Source organism: Diadema antillarum, unplaced genomic scaffold, assembly GCF_040938485.1.
Source record: "Diadema antillarum isolate AM-2024a unplaced genomic scaffold, OU_Dant_1.0 seq00000023_RagTag, whole genome shotgun sequence".
In the NCBI taxonomy this organism is placed as follows: Eukaryota; Metazoa; Echinodermata; class Echinoidea; order Diadematoida; family Diadematidae; genus Diadema; species Diadema antillarum.
The window spans coordinates 67,602-85,652 of NW_027271141.1; the positions used below are offsets into that span (position 1 = coordinate 67,602).

At 40.2% G+C, this 18,051-nt stretch overlaps 1 protein-coding gene across 1 annotated transcript in view; it reads left to right on the forward strand.

Annotated features, from left to right (window-relative positions):
• The first annotated feature begins 383 nt into the window (after window positions 1-383).
• Window positions 384-18,051, forward strand: part of LOC139725181 (acyl-CoA-binding domain-containing protein 6-like) — a 43,964-nt gene continuing 26,296 nt past the window's right edge. The window contains exons 1-2 of the mRNA XM_071636274.1: window positions 384-661; window positions 5,214-5,440. Coding sequence (XP_071492375.1) covers window positions 513-661; window positions 5,214-5,440 — 376 coding nt within the window. The 5' untranslated portion in view covers window positions 384-512. The remainder of the gene's footprint in view (window positions 662-5,213; window positions 5,441-18,051) is intronic.

Sequence of the window (18,051 nt, forward strand, 5' to 3'; positions counted from 1 at the left end):
GTCACCATTCGCGAAAATGTTGTATCACATTCATGCGCGATTCATGCGCAGTTTATTAGTGATAATGCGCAGATATGTGTGGTTTTCAGTGGACCTCAGTCATCATGCACAACCATGTATTCGCCCTATTTGGGGCCTTTGCGTGCCTATGCGCTGAAAGTGTGTGGTTTGTTAGTGATTTTTGCATTATCTTTATGTAGATCTTGTGCAATTCATTGGTGATTTTCATCGCATAAATCAACGAAAATTCTCGACGGACAAGCATGCACACCAAATTTCATGCGTGATTCATGCATTTACGTGACTTTTGGGCTGAGTGACCGAGCCCTTAGTTCGAAGTTTGGGTTTGAAATAACTCATTTATGACACCTGTCCTGGAACTTTCCTGACACCACTCATATGCCAAGTATTTCTAATCCATTAGTGACAAAATAATTATACTGCCAGTGTGTTACATATGTTCTTCAATCTGCTACTCTCTCCGTAGGGATGCCTGGAACGGCTTGAAAGACATGAGCAAGAGAGAAGCCATGAAAGAATACATTACCTCCATGAATGAAGTTGACCTAGACTGGATGATAAAAGTCAAGGGTCAGAAGTCATCTCTAGGACTAGGAGTTGGAGTTAGTACTATGGTGCCAGATCTGGAAGAAAAACTAAGGTAAGACGTAACTACAGAACAGTTGTTGCGGAACATAAAGAGTAACCATGGGTTAGACTTTGGTAAGAGTAAGTGTACAAGGAAAATTCAAAGAGTATAGTCAGATTGTGTATGTGCAAAAAGTGTACTGGTATCAAAAGCAGATACCACCGAGAACACAAATCAGCTGCATTTACACCATGTTCCCGGCGGCCACAGCAGCCCTATTTGCCCGAAACATAGTGTGCCGTGTGTAGATGAGGCATTCTCCTGTTTTTTCTCCTCTGCATTCTAGTCTTGTTCGTTCCAGTCCTCACCCCAGTGAATATGTAGCTAACAGATGCTGTTCTCGCAGCGTCTGGTCAGGCTAGACTATCATTATTTTCCGTCACATCCCACTACGAACTGCCTCCAAGTTTTGTTGTGGCTCATGTGCCGTCGCATTTCATTGCATTCGCCCCCATTTTATCAAGGCATACAAGTTTTCTTATTAGCACTTGGACTGCTGTGGCAAATGTTTTTACAGTGTAAAAATTTGACACAGCATCCACGGCAGTTACGGCCTGTAACATTTGCCCATCCTGTCCCACCACGTTGTCACATGTCCATCCCATTTTGTCCGCGGTTGCCTGAAACAGGACTGCCGTGGCTGCCAAGAGCATGGTGTAAACATAGCATTATGTGGTGAGATTATTGTCAGGCCATCAAGGGAGCATAAATGCTCTAACTATGGCCAGATCCTGTGTCTATATGTACCTTGCAGAGAACAAAATACAGGTTTTCCTACCCAATTTCTTCAGAGTTGCTTTCAATTCAACGATGAGATCATTCAGTTTCAAGCAAATTTGAATGATCACGTAGATTGAAATTACTCAATGTATGCTGTTAAACACGATATTTTCGCGGCATGAAATTTTCGCAAATTGGAGCCAACGGCCTTTTTCGCAGCATGAAATTTTCGCGAATCGCCTCTAACATTCAATGCGTATAGTTAGGAAAGGTCTTTCATGTGCATTTTAATTACACGAATCTTGGCTCCTGCAAAATTCCTGAAATTAAAATGCACACAAACCTTGGTTGTTTTACAGTTGTTCATTCAATTTAATTCATCAGCATGCAATTTCATGATTTTCTAACAAGAACATGAAAAATATTATGTTCATATTTAAAATGCACATGAAATGCATTCAAATTCGCTCCAGCACTTCCCTGGTGAATGGTATACAGTACCATTCAGAGATATTAAACATGAATAATATTTCAAGATATTGCAAATAGAGTTCAAGTCAGCCCCAGTTCCCAATTATTAACATACATATTTTGTCGCTGTGGCGACAAGACCTCATTCGCCATTTCTAACCCAATTTCGATTCCATTTGCTTTATGTGATGGCACTAGGTGAGGGCTTCAAAACTTCAACACAGAATTTTGACCTTTGACTTCTTTGACCTTTGGCCTTGATTTTTGACCTGTATTGTACATTTTGCCACAAAATGCTATTCCTTCGCCATTTCTAACCCGATTTCGATTCTATTTGCTTTATGTGATGGCACTAGGTGAGGGCTTCAAAACTTCTACACAGAATTTTGACTTCTTTGACCTTTGACCTTGATTTTTGACCTATATTGTACATTTTGCTACAAAATGCTACTTCCAGCTGTGACATATATTACGCACCGCGTAATTTCTACTTTTCCTTGTTATTTTTTTAGGTAATGTTTCTGACATTCATTTGCTGGTATATCCCAAATTCAAATATGTTGTACTGTGAATATTTCCCTTTCAGGCCCATATCATTGTTTTGAAATTTAACGACGTCATCATACTGGAAATTGTGATTAAAGACACAGACTCAAAATCAGCCAAATTTACGTGTTATGTCTATGGGAGGTGATTTTTCTCACAACCATGCATTGACTTGACAACGTTCTAGCACCTGTATCTCAGTTGATTTTACTCTATGTCTTCTAAAATTTAAGTATATTGTGGCTGACACAATAAGGAGAGTTTTAAATCATGCATTTTATTTTTTCCAAATATCCACATCATGTTGACAATTCTGTAGTTTAAAACTGAAAATGAAAAAGGAATCTGGACGAAACGATTCCCAATTTATCTTTGGGCAAGTCCAAGATAAGGTCCCCTGAGAAGGCAAAATTTCATCTTTTGCTCAATATTGACATGTTTGGTATCATTTTGAAGCTTATGAAATGAAGTTTTGATTTCCATGGAGGAAAAAATGATATTATGTAAATTTATGCAAATTTCAAGGGCTTCATTTGCATAAATGTGAAATACAGCGTTACGTATGGGACATTTATAAAAATTCATATTTATTCAAAGGAAAGCAAATGATGTTTGATTAATATGTGGACATAAGAAGTTCATCAAGTAGTTTAACTTGGTATGAAAATTTAGGGATTATGCAAATGATTATGCAAATTAGCTCATGTCCTATCATGAGATGTCCCATACGTAACAAATTGAGGTCATTTTTTTAGGTTTTTTCTGAAATTGCTATTAAGGTTATTTGAATGCCCTTTTGGAAAGTTCTAATTTATTGTTTAGAGAAGATAAATACCATAGAAAGAAGAAGAAAAATAGTAGACGTATGGGACAAATGCGTTACGTATGGGACATCCTCATACATATTGCATGTGAATGCATGTAGCTAGCTGGGAGGGTCTCTCAGTACACAAATGGTCAATCATCCTGAAGAAAGCATCCCAATTTTGCAGCTACTTTTGAGTTATAGACACTTGAAACAATACATGAACTTGACTGAACAATTTTCAGAAAGGGGGAGGGGGAGATGGCAAAATACACAATGAAAATCAGCATTAAAGGGATGGTATAGTTTTTGTAGAAATGGGGATTCAGTTTTCAACATTTTACAAGATGATTGGAAACCAATTATATGAATTATTAAAGAGCATACAAATCTCAGAGTAGTGGAATTCAAAGTTTATTTGATGGAGATCCAATTTGAAATGGCTGAGATATCAAAAAACAAACAAATACAAAGTAAAATGAAGTGGTCCTAATAATAAATGTGACCCACCTTTTGTTAGGACTCCACGTTTCTGGATATCTCAGCCATTTCAAAACAGATTTTTGTCATGTTAACTTTGAATTCCTCTTGGAATTGTATGCTATTTAAATATTTCATAAAAGAAGTGCTAATTATCTTGTAAAAGTTGAAATCAGAATTCCCATCTGAACCAGAACTATACAGTCCCTTTAAGTAGAGACCTCTGATTTAAAGGGTACTGAAACAGAATGTTATACACAAGCAGTTTGAAAAATTGCAGTTCAACTACTAGTATATTGGGTAGTGTTCACCACTCAATGTAGAGCTCTAGCTACGTTGTAGCTGCATTGTATAACACATGTATGTGATATTAATGAAGATGTTACTTCAAATTAGTGTTTTTTGTACCATTTTTTTTTATTGCAAGTGACAAACAAATTGTCCTTATTCAGTTTTCAGTAGTAGCCATGACAAAAATCATGGGTGTACATACTGAGATGTGACTCAAATTAATGACCTGATTGCTAGACAATCTACACGATTACTGGGGTTCCACGCAGCAGGTATTGCATCTTTATTAAAATTAATATTTCTTGTGTCAAGTTGTTTTTTATTGAAACTGAATGGCAAACTGTCCTTCATCAATGGAAGTAAACACTTTACTATTCAATTTTTAGTAGTCACTATCCTGATAAAAATACAGGGCATACATACTCAGGTTGGTCATAAAAATTAAAAAAATATAGAATATTATTAAAGATTATGTTTGTAAATGTTTGGGGAATATTGTTCCCTTGATAATCTGGATCAGTATTTGAGTGATTTCAACTGATTCTACCTCAATAATTATGCAAAAATTTGTTTGTGGGTATTTTGCAAAATTATTTTGCAAAATACCCATAAACATGGTTCTCCACACACTATAACGAATGGGGGACAAAGGGCAGGGGCTATGTCGTCCTTTCACCAGGTCTCGTTACAAAACCAAATCTCGCGTGAGTTCTTGCGTTACCTATAGTTATGTTAACGAAACATTGTTAATTTGCGCTAGGGATCGTTACTCATCGTTACCACAAACGTTACTTTTCCCGATCGTTAGTTTGCGTTACTAACGATTCAGGTGAAACCGCTTGCGTTTTGAAACGTTAATGTTCATTAACGCAAAGTTTCCTTTGGTATATACAGTATGTAAACAAAAACTGGCGTCTGGTGATTTTGACAGTGATTTATTACACAATAAAATCTTATTCGACTTAGGCACAGTGAATTCAATGGTTTTTCCGTGAAAGTGTTCTTGGAATTTCATCGACTTAGGCGAGTATTCGACTTACAAAATTCGACTTGTGAGTGAATTAATACACGTAAGTCAATGGGGAAAAATCAGGACTTTTTAAAATCATTGACTTGCACGATTATTCGACATATGTGACGTTGACTTAGGCGAGTTTAACTGTAATTACGTTCATATGAAGGAGTCAGTGAAAGAATAGAAACACTAATGCATTCTTTCTCTCTCTATGCATTTTCTCTTTTTATTTTCAGTGACAATCAGAAATCAATATATGACTGGTGCAAAGAAGGTCAAGTTGACCAGGTGCAAATATTGCTGTCAACTGAGGGTACGGTCATCAATCAACCTGACACTGAAGGTCTTACCTTACTCCACTGGGCATGTGACAGGGGCTACCTTGACATTGTCAAACTCCTCCTCAAATGTGGTGCTAATCTAAATGCAGCTGATTCTGATGGCCAGACACCACTACATTATGGTAGGTTGAGAGCTTTGCAACCCAGTATGGTCATGTTTACATTCATTTCCTTGCTAATTGCACCTATTCAGATAAATTTGGTGTGCTTACAGGTAAGCCGGGCCTAGCAAATGACTACAGCACCTGACAAGCAAGACCAGGCTTGAGGCTGGTAAGCATATCAAGATTGGAAAAACTGTAGCATAAGCTTAATTAGAAAGATTAAATGAGAAGTAACCATATAAAGTTTGAGATCTATTTTAATGAAGAATTTGATGGGAGGTGTAATATAAGATCCCACTGACATATGTGCCAACAATATTCAAAGCAACAGTGTGCTCATCACTGTAACAAACTAAACTTTAAAGATTGAGTACTTAATGAAGTTTGAGTTATATCAGGGAGGGAGAGGAGAATGTGTTATACATTTCCTCAAATTATTCATTGAAATAAATCTCAACTTTGAACAGGGAGTTCTTGTTTAAATCTTTCTACTTTAATTTTCCACCCAGAATAATATGACACTTCAAAGACACTGGGGGCACATTGGTTTACAAAACTAGAAAAGCACTCTGTGAATGCAAACCTCTGCAAAGCAGCTAGTTTCCACCCATGCATACATGCTGAAAATTTTCCAGTTTCCCAATATAGAAGCATTTTGTTTACATCATCAGTGTAGCGCCTCGCCCAAGCAGAGCACACAGTTAAGAGCACGTATGCAAACCCCAGTCGAAATGAAATAGTGTGTATTAGATGGAAAATAGACAAAAAAGACAAAAAAGAAATATATATATATATTCTCTTACTTTTTTCTTGCTTTAAAAAGATAGTTCAGAAATATAATGGAAAGAGTGATGAAAATATATATTTTACCTTGTTTGTCTTGGAAAATAAAAATACAAAAAATAGAGATGAAAAATAGTTGAAAAATAAACCAAGCAAAGATTATTCTCATGTCCAAAATAGGGGGAAAAATAGCCCAGAAGTACCCTGAAAATGAAAAATAGCAAAATCATATATTTCAACATTTCTTTCTGGAAAATAAAAATAGGAAAAATAGAGAAAAAATAGAAAGAAAATAGTTAGAATTACCTTGGAAATCATGGTAAGATATTGGAAAATATATTTTTAAGCTATTTTTCAGATCTCCAAAAATAGTGGAAGAATAGAGAGAAAAAAGGGTAAATGTTTTTCCTCACAATTTCTTCTCTCAAAAAAAAAAGTATCAAGGGAAATAGTGAAAATAAATATTGGAAATAAAAAAAGGTTAAATATACATATATGTAATTTTTTTAAATATAGCAAAAAGTAAAATATTGGGCTGTCATGTGTATCAACTTCCTCTGAACATGCAGAAGCCAAAGATAGCCCAAATTGCTGAGTGTTTTTCCAGTCAAAGTAGACTTATGTGGAGTTGACTGCACTGTTATTAGAATTTAAAACAAGAAAGTACTTACGGATAAAAATAGTAAAGTACAATTGTACATTGAAAAGTTATTTTTAACAGCTGTTGTGAAAATACAAGGTGCCATACAAATATCACATTTCCCAGGAGTTGCAAAATGTAGGTTTAAACAAATCAAAGAAGACAGTGTACTGAAACTCAGTCAACAAGTAAAACAAAGAATACACATTTGTTCACTTTACTGTAACAATTAAGAAGTAGGTTTATTGTGCAGCATGGGTCCTGTAGGTACGGCTTATTGCGAGTCACATGATTTAAAGATAAAATAACAACACCTTCAAAGTTCTAGCTGAATAATGAATACAGTGTACATTTTCAGCTCACCTGAGCTATTCAATCGCTCTTCGTCCGGCGTCGGTCGTGCATAAACTTTTTACATTTTCATCTTCTTCTTGAAAACCCCAAGACTGATTTTCACCAAACTTGGCAGATAGAATCCCTAGGGCATTAGGATCTGAATTTGTTAAAATGGGCCCCGAACCCCCTAAAATTAATGAGTCTTTAAAAATCTTCTTCTCTAGAACCAGAAGTGATAGAGCTAAGTTGATACTATGAGTTAGTATATTAATGACTATAGTTCCAAGTTTGTCCGTGGCGGAATCAGGGGTGCCCCCCCCCCCCCCCTTGGGACCCAGGGAGGGGGGTGGGGAGGGGTCCTAATGGAGCCTAAATTGTACATTTTCATCTTCTTCTTGAGAACCCCATGACCCATTTTCACCAAACTTGGCAGGTGGCTTCCCTAGGGGTGTAGGATCTCAATTTCTTCAAATGGGCACCGTGTCCCACCTTAAGGGCCCCAAGGGACCCAAACCTTCCAAAATTAAGGAATCTTTAAAAATCTTCTTCTCTAGAACCGGAAGTGAAAGAGCTAAGTTAATACTATGAGTTAGTACATTAATGACTGTAGTTTCAAGTTTGTTCATGGCGGAATCAGGGGTGCCCCCCTTGGGACCCAGGGAGGGGGGTGGTGAGTGGTCCTAATGGAGCCTAAATTGTACATGTTCATCTTCTTGAGAACCCCATGACCCATTTTCACCAAACTTAGAAGGTAGCTTCCCTAGGGGTGTAGGATCTTAATTTGTTCAAATGGGCACCGTGTTCCACCTTAAGGCCCCAAGGGACTGAAACCTCCCAAAATTAAGGAATCTTTAAAAATCTTCTCTAGAATCAGAAGTGATAGAGCTAAGTTGATACTATGAGTTAGTACATTAATGACTAGTTTCAAGTTTGTTCATGGCGGAATCAGGGGTGCCCCCCCGCCTGGACCCAGGGGAGGGGGGGTGGGGAGAGGTCCTAAAGGCACCTAAATTGTACATTTTCATCTTCTTCTTGAGAACCCCGTGACCGATTTTATTTCGGAAGTCTCGAAAGAGACTACGATGCATAAAGACTAATAATAGGAGAGCCCGCACGCGCGTCCAGCAATACGTTCGCGTTCGTTCCAGCCGACAGGAGGTTCTCCTGCATAGCTCCGCGGTTTGAAATTTTTCCATAAATTCATCGCCGGAATTTTCCTTCTCGCGAGAAATTTTGCTTCGCCGGTCATCCGGAACCTACTGAGAAGTGTTTTGACGCATCTTTCGAGCCTAAACGTTACGGTGGTTCGATAAATATGAGCTCGAAAGAGCAGCACGATCCATCCTTCGCTTTACGTGCTACACGTGGACAGGAGGTCTGTGCCACGAAGTCAGAGTTACCACCACCAGCGCCTCCCTCCGGCGATGCCGGTACGGCACACGTACAGAAGAATGTGAGCATCGGAAAGGCTCAAGATTCAGGGAAGAAGACGATGAAGAAAATTCCCAAAAAAGCTCCTCATACGGTATCAAAAGCCCCTTCCGAGGATCGGGCGTCTACCTCCGGGGACGTTAGTTCTCGTCTAGACAAACTTGAAAATCTCCTCGCCGAAGTGGTGAAACACCTTCCCCAATCGCATGATAAAACCACTAGCCGTGCTGCTTTGGTACATACAGGCGCGTCTACATCGAAATCTACAGCGGAGGAATTTTCCCGCTTGCCTACTAACGTCCGCCATTTTGTTGGGGACGATTTTGATACGTCTATGTCTGAAGACGCAGAGCGTGATGGACCGTTCGATTTTGACGAAGGGGTGGAAGAGGTTCCCCCTGCTGCACAGCTACCACAGTTGGCAGCCAAGTATGCTATCCCCCTCGGGATTGGGGAGGCAGTTGACGAGGAAATCGCAAAATCGGTGAACTACTTTATTGGCAACAAACTAGAAGATAAAGCCATTGAGGAAACGGTTGAAAAATACCCCCCACCGAGCAACTGCCCCCACCTCGATACACCTAAAGTGAACGCTCCCATTTGGGAACACTTGCAGTCCGTCACGCGTAATCGTGATTTGAAACTACAGAGAGTGCAGAAATGTCTGACTCGCGGTATTGGGGCTCTTCTTCGCTCTCTCGACGCGCGAGATATCTCCGAGTCTCAGCAAGACGCACTTGCTCTATTGAGTAATGCGCACTTTGAACTGAATTGCGTGCGAAAGGAGCTGATTAAGCCGGACATCAACTCGGAATACGTGCATCTCTGTAAGCCCTCTACACCAGTCACGCAGCTGTTGTTTGGTGATGATCTCACAAGACAGATGAAAGATCTAAAAGAACAACATAAGGCCTCTGCTGGGGTCATGAGGACCCAGCAGAAACATACTTCTCGTCCGAGCGGCTCTTTCCATCCGTACAGACGGCCCTTCAACAGCGGAGCTCGCCGGCAGGCTCGCGATGCGGGCTGGACGGGCTCGCGTAGCGCTGCAGCCTCACGCTTCGTGCATGGAACAGCAAATCGTCCTTTTTTAGACCAGCGCTATCAGGGGAAGTCGCGACCTCCCCCACAGCAACGGCCACAGAGCAGAGCTCATCCACAGGCCAGAAGCAAGACTCCCCACAACAAGTAACCCAACAGCCCGCCTCTGAAGAGGTAGGAGATATAGATTCAACATATTGCTCATTTGACATGTCAGTAACTGACCATGATGCATTTCTACCTTATCTAGAAGAACGGTATTCTAGATCTACTCCTCAATTTACTAGATCTATAGAATCTAGACCTACCACTTCATGTGTAAATGACCATCCAGTTGGAGGTCGACTGAGGCTTCATGCATGTAATTGGGAGAAGTTAACTTCAGATCCCACAGTACTACAAGCTGTGAATGGCTATAAACTTGAATTCAAGCCTGAATGTTTTCCACCTGAAAGGGTTAATCCTTTGGTTCAGTTCAAAGTAAAGAATGAAGATTTGGCCAATATCCAAGCTGAAATTGATTCACTGGCAGCCAAGAATGTTATTGAACCTTGTTCACATGAAGTGGGGGAGTTCATCTCGAACATTTTTACCCGCCCTAAGAAGAATGGCAGCCTTCGGGTCATTCTTGACCTCTCAGAGTTGAACAAAAGCCTAGTCTATCAGCATTTCAAAATGGATTCCATCCATACAGCAACGCAATTTATTACACCAGATTGCTTGCTAGCCTCAGTCGACCTTCAGGATGCTTACTATTCAGTACCAGTTGATCCGCAGGATAGGAAATACCTGCGATTTGTGTGGCAGGGCAAACTTTGGCAATATTGCGCACTGCCAAACGGGCTTAGTACAGCACCGCGTTTGTTCACAAAGCTTCTCAAACCAGTTTTTGCTCATCTGAGAAGAGCAGGTCACATGGTAGTGGGATACCTTGATGATACTATCATTATTGGGAAGACTGAGGCTAGCACTCAAAGAGCAGTCGATGCTACGACTGATCTCCTCGAAGACTTGGGGTTTCTTGTCCATCAGACTAAATCAGTGTTAAAACCCACTAAAGAAATCACCTTTTTGGGATTTGTCCTTAACTCTGTGAACATGACAGTTACTCTTCCTGAATCTAAGAAGGAAGATATCACTGCTGAGTGCACAAGTCTGTTGCATGCCACAGAATCCTCTATCCGAGAAGTGGCTAGAGTAATAGGGAAACTGATTGCTACCTTTCCTGCAGCCCAATATGGGCCCCTCTACTACAAAATCTTGGAAAAAGAGAAGATTTTGGCATTGAAGGCCAATAAAGGTCATTTTGATAGGAAAATGAGCTTGTCTAGTAGAGCCAAACAGGAACTTAAGTGGTGGATTGATCACATACAGTACACCTCTAATCCTATCGACAGACCCAGGCATACAATAGAATTGCGCACTGATGCGAGTGGGTCTGGTTGGGGAGCAACAGACATGTGCACAAACATAGGGGGACGATGGAATGAAGTGGAAAGAGAAAAGGCTGTTAACAATGAGATAAATTATCTAGAAACCCTTGCAGCAGGATTGGCATTGAAGTCCTTTTGCTCTAACCTGAGAAATGTTCATGTTCTCATTAGAATGGATAATACAACTGCAGTCTCATATATCAACAATATGGGGGGCTTCAGATCCCAGGAATGCAACAATTTGGCACATGATATTTGGGAATGGTGTATTGAAAGACAGATTTGGATCACAGCCGCCTACTTGCCAGGACGGCTCAATACCACAGCAGACTTCATGTCAAGGAAGTTTAATGATCGAACAGAGTGGATGCTTAACAAAGCCCAATTTACTGAAGTGGTAGAACATTTCGGCCTCCCTGAAATCGATCTTTTCGCTTCCAGACTTAATGCACAGCTACCCAGGTATATCACTTGGCAGCCTGATCCTTCGGCAGAGAATGTAGATGCATTTACAGTGGATTGGGGTCCATTATGGTTCTATGCTTTCCCTCCCTTCTGCCTTATCCCTAAATGTCTGCAAAAGATAAGGGCAGATAAAGCCACAGGGTTGTTAATAGTACCAAACTGGCCTACACAATCATGGTTCCCAGCACTTCAGGACATGCTGACTGAAAAACCACTTGTCCTATGTAGACATGCACAACTTCTTGTTCAACCTGTGTCTTTTATGCCCCACCCCTTACACAAACATTTGGATTTGCTCTGTTGCAGGCTTTCAGCCAACCCTTCAGGTCGCAGGGATTGAGTGCAGGGACCGTCAAGGTCATTGTAGCTTCTTGGAGGAAATCTACACGACAGCAATATCATAGCTTCATCAGCAAATGGAAAGTTTTCTGCACTGCCAACAACATTAACTATCTCCAGACCTCATCGGAATGGGCACTAGAATTTCTTTCCGACTTGTTCCATAAGGGAGCCAGCTACGGTACTATAAACTCTGCTAGAAGTGCACTGGCTTCTTTTCTGACACTCACAGACAGTTCGTTTTCCATAAGCACTCATCCTCTAATAACTAGATTTGTGAAGGGAGTCTTTCACTTACGACCCCCCAGACCACGCTACACGGAGGTGTGGGACGTTAGAACTGTCCTCAACTATCTGAGGAGGAAATCACCTGCAGGCGAATTGGGTTTGAAAGAGCTAACGTTGAAAGTGACAATGTTATTAGCGCTTCTCTCAGCACAGCGGGTGCAGACATTGAATGCTTTGAGAATAGACAAGATGACATTCAAAGACAACTCTGTCAATTTCGTCATTGATGACTTGTTAAAGCACCACAGACCTGGTAATACAGGCCAAGTCGTTAACCTAAGAGCGTACCCTCCAGACAGACGAGTTTGCATTGTACGATACCTTCGAGAGTATCTGAGAAGGACTCAGATCATTAGGAAGGACCAAAAGTATCTGTTAATAAGTTTTTGTAAACCGTATCACAGGGTTTCTACCCAAACTTTGTCACCATGGATTAAGACAGTTATGACAGAAGCTGGGATTGACACCAGCATGTTCTCGGCACACTCCACGAGAGCAGCCTCAGCGTCTGCTGCCCAGAGGAAAGATCTGCCTGTACATGAGATTTTGGCACAGGCAGGCTGGAGTAACGAGAAGACATTTCAAACATATTACGCGAAACCCCTCAGGAATGAGAATAGGGGTTTCAGCCATGCAGTATTATCGTAAAAGGTAAAGCCATACATTGTACCCCTTGTGGTAATTATGGTCATTGGCACAGTTCTGTGTGGCCAAAAAATGTGACTACCAGCTTCAAAGTCTCCTATTATTACTCTTTATGCATCGTAGTCTCTTTCGAGACTTCCGAAATAAAATAGAAAATTTAAATGAGAACTTACCTGTTTGAAATTTAAATTGTATTTTATGAGGAAGGCGAAGGAAGAGACTACAGTCCCTCCTCTCCCACCCTTCTTCATAATCTCAGGTAGTTCTCAATAGCAGTAGGATGACTGCTGGTATTGGTATTCACATTTTTCGGAGCTACTAATATTGCTGGACGCGCGTGCGGGCTCTCCTATTATTACTCTTTATGCATCGTAGTCTCTTCCTTCGCCTTCCTCATAAAATACAATTTAAATTTCAAACAGGTAAGTTCTCATTTAAATTTTCTATTTTCATCAAACTTGGCAGATAGCATCCCTTAGGGGTTAGGATCTGAATTTGTTAAAATGGGCCCCGAACCCCCAAAAATTAAGGAATCTTGAAAAAATCTTCTTCTCTAGAACCAGAAGTGATAGAGCTAAGTTGATACTATGAGTTAGTACATTAATGATTATAGTTCCAAGTTGGTCCGTGGCGGAATCAGGGATGCCCCTCCCCCCCCCCCCCCCCCCCCCCCGGGACCCAGGGGAGGTGGGTGGGGAGGGGTCCTAATGGAGCTTAAATTGCACATTTTCATCTTCTTGAGAACCCCATGACCGATTTTCACCAAACTTGGAAGGTAGCTTCCCTAGGGGTGTAGGATCTCAATTCGTTCAAATGGGCACTGTGTCCTACCTTAAGGGCCCCAAGGGACCCAAACCTCCCAAAATTAAGGAATCTTTAAAAATCTTTTCTAGAATCAGAAGTGATAGAGCTAAGTTAATACTATGAGTAAGTACATTAATGACTGTAGTTTCAAGTTTGTTTGATAGCAGATCCAGGGGTGCCCCCCTTGCGGGCAGGGGGAGGGGTGGGGAGGTCCAAATTGAGGCCTAAATTGTACATTTTCATCTTCTTGAAAACCTCATGATGGATGTTCACCAAACTTGGTAGGTAGCATCCCTAGGGGGTTAGGATCTCAATTTGTTAAAATGGGGACTATGCTCTATCTATGAGAGAGCCATGAGAATTGTTTTTGTTGAAGATTGTTAATTCTTGCAATGAATAGAACATTTATTCGGGTCTAGGGCAATTACCCCCTGGGCAATTACCCCGCACCCTTCCCCTGGCCCTAATCCTAATCCTAATCCTGAACCTAATCCTATCCCTAACTCAAACTCCTAACCCTAACCCTAACCCTAACCCTAACCCTAATCGTTACTCTAAGCTTACCACTAACCAGTATTTAGCCGGGGGGGGTAATTGCCCTCTCGGGGTAATTGCCCGGATACGCATTTATTCATCACCTTATATTACTGTCATCTAATAGCACTAGGTGTTACAAAAAACATGTCCCACTTTTGATCCTTAATAGCTCAAAACTGGTTGGCATCCATTCGTCTCGAGAAACGATGGCGTAGCACTAGCTAGGCAAGAAGTTTGCACTGCCTTGAGTGGCTGTAAAGCCCCACTCTTGAGTGGCAATCCTTAGAGCACTTGCAGCAGATGAAGTCTGTTGGGGCCAATACTAAGACTGCCCGTGCCTTTCTCTTAGCTCTCCTGTCGGTCTGCTGTACTATGCATCAGATAACACTGTCAAGTAATAGCTGAATAGTGTACAATTTAGTTGGAGATGATTTGAATATGAGAGCATGAATTTTTTTCTTTAAATCCATGATTAATTTTAATGTTAAGGTCCAGATTTTGGTGAAATTCGAACCCTCTGTTCTAAATTGAACTTTACACATGAACCAATGATGTGTATTGAGTGTGTGCTTACAATAGACATGAATACCACGAATACCACCTTTTCAAAGATCTGCTGACGAGGGGTGCGTTTATAAGATTTTTTTTTTCTGGCCACAAACAGTGTTTTGAAACACTGTTTCTGGCCAAACAGTGTTTCTAGCAAGAAAAAAAAATCTTTTAAACGCTAGCCGTAACTTACTGTAAAACATTGTTTCTGTAGAAACAGTGTTTTAAAAATCTTATAAATGCGACCCCGATCTCAAACACTGTTTAAATGACGTCACAATGTCTTGCGCGCGCCCTTTTTGACCTTTTGCTGAAGAACAAACTGCACAGAATGAGTTGCGTAATGGCACAGTCTGAGCGAGAGCCCCAACACATTCAGGGTAAAAATCTTATAAATGCTCTCCTGACAAAATCGTGTTTCAAATCAGTGTTCCAAATCAGTGTTTCAAAACAGTGATTCTCGGCATGCAAAATCTTATAAATGCAGCTTAGGTTTTTGGACTCTTGCTCCAAGGCACATGCATGCTTTATGAATAATTTATGATGGATTGCCCTGGGCACTGCTAGTCTGAATTCATGGTAAAGGGTAAAATGCATGCACATGAAAAAAACAAAAGCACAAGTTTTCATGTGCTTGCATACACTATATTTCACTAGCTATGTTAGTGGAATTTCTCATGAATATGTAATAGAGCATTCCTATCCTGGCCATTGTTCACCACACACTCCCATACCCACCAATTGACCCCTGTGCAAAATTAACATTTTGTACAGAGGGTTGAAAACGGTAGAGCAAGAATCCAAACTCTCAGCTATAGTATAGGCTACTGTCTGAAAGTCTGACTCTCTGAGCCAATACAGTGCACTCCCATTTTAACGAAGTCCACTGACCGGCAGTTTTGTTTTGTTAGTCCGTTCCTTCCGCAATTCTCTAAATACCTTCAATATCTCCAAACGAGATTCTTTTTGCCCGTCGACAGAGAATGGACAGGTTGGTAATCCACCTGTGCGAAAGCAATCGAGTGGTGCATTCAACCCCTCCCCCACGGTCAACTACATGTGCCCTTGGACGATAGAAATATCGATCGTATGCGATGTGTGAATAGAGCGTGCGCTGATGGGCTCACAGACTCTTGTTCTACACAAATCAGGCACCAGAATGCAATGACTGGGGTCAGCGAACACAAATATCTACAGTACTTTGATCAGCTTTGATCGCTAGTGTACATGTTCATACGAGTTTTGTAGCAGAGAAAGGGCAAACTAAATCAGAATAAAGGTACAAAATACTGTGATGTATAGAAATTCTCCCAACAGAAAAAGAACACGTGCTGACAATAAACTTTTCATCAAACCCATTTTAGGGGACTTTATAACACAAAGAAGCATGAATTTTGGCCACGAAAGCAGGTACTCCTGTCTTCATCTTGGGAACCTGGTATACCAGGTTCCCGTTTATCAGTTGCTCAGTTACCAAACAAATAAACAAAAAATGCACAGAGACAATGACTTGATGAGGCTGTAGCCTGAATTTTTACTTTGTTGTAACCGAAATGCCGTCTTAACTGTGTTTGTTTAATATAATGGGAGTCACTTTGTTACTAGTATGAGTGTAGGAGGTTTATAGCCTGCTATTAGTGCCATTATTCCTTTCTGCAAATCAAATGGTTTCCAATTTGGCATCAGATTTTCAAAGATCATGTAGAACCTAGTCGTGACTACCAGTTATGAGTTATATCTAACCTTAGAAGAATCCCTACTGCAACTACAATAGATCTAGCTCTAGAACCTATGCATGCATATAAAAGTATTTGACATCTTGATGAATTATAGTAACACTCTGCAGACTCTACTGTTGGGCCTTGACTATCAATGGCACTAGATGCCTAGATCTAAACTGTATCTTTCAGTTTCACATTGCTAATTAGAATAGAACATTTCTATGGGTATGTTGTGGAGATTCTAGATGTCAAATACCATATAATTTACACTGTCTGCAGGTCTAGAGTCCTTAAAAAAAATTCTTTTTGTCAGTGGGCTGATATGTAGAGCCAAACCCAAAGTAAAAGGTTCACTGTGTCATGCAAAGCATTTTGATCCCTGTACTTTCTAACATTAGTTATATGCCCTGATCATCAGAGCATTGCGTGGTCAGGCCAATGAGAGCTATAGATCTGCAGATCGAGAACTCAAAGTGGGACAATCACTGCAAATCTCACTGCTAAGTAATAGCAAAGTCTAGGTCTACTAATGTATTAAAAGATGATTGACCGACCTTCCTCATAGAGTCCTGAAGGAGCCGTTCTTCTTTTTCTTTGGCACCTTTTGCTTGCCATTTCTCAAAATAAACATTATTAGATCATACTGTAGAGATCAAGAGCGTTGTATGTCCGTACAGCCATATGTGTAGTTTAAAATGAACAGTGTAAATCAAATAACAGCGCGATGTGTACGGTTGCGGTCTAACAGGTCAGCAGTACAAGATTAGGTTCAATCAGCGACAACAACAACAACAACAACACAAGCACAGACATCTTACCTTATATATTATAATATGATCATAATAATATGTTGTCATCGATTTTGGGTTCTACATCCAAAAATATATGTTTTAATTATTACGACTATTATCAATAATTTGTATCAATATTTTTTTATCCTCCATACATTTTCCAAAAGACTTTCTCTATGATCTTTGGTACAAACGAGCCTCATATCAATAACCCCGATCACCCATTCATTGTACACAACCATGCTGATCACATTCATTATACAGTTTTCTATTGTTGTGTGTACACTTCAATGCGGCACTCCAGAAGTTGTGGGGAACGAGATGCAGTGACTTACTACCTGCTTTAATATTTTCGTGAGTTTGTGATCCCCTTCAAGGTTTTTACATGCTTTATTCCATAGTGAATAGATGTCACCTTTTAGGACTGCTGTAAATCAACCAAGTGAAGCCGCATTATGCTTGCAATGGTAAGATTAACACACAGTTGGTTGCCAGCAGCATTTGATGGATGGCCGTCATGACTTGCATATACTATAACGGCCATCAAAGTATGACTTTTCACATCAATTTTTTATTTGATTTGATTTGATTTGATTTGATTTGATTTATTTATTCTCTGTATGCCATTTTTTTTTCAAATACATCAATTTTCTGCAATTTCATTAACAAAGTACAAAATACCGGTAGTATACTTTATACAATTTTCATCATTTTCATCAATTATGCAATACATCTGTAGTATAATTACATGAGTAACATGTTAATAATTTGCATACAGAACGATTGCCAATAATAAGCACAGCGCTTGACTGTTTGGCAACCGATA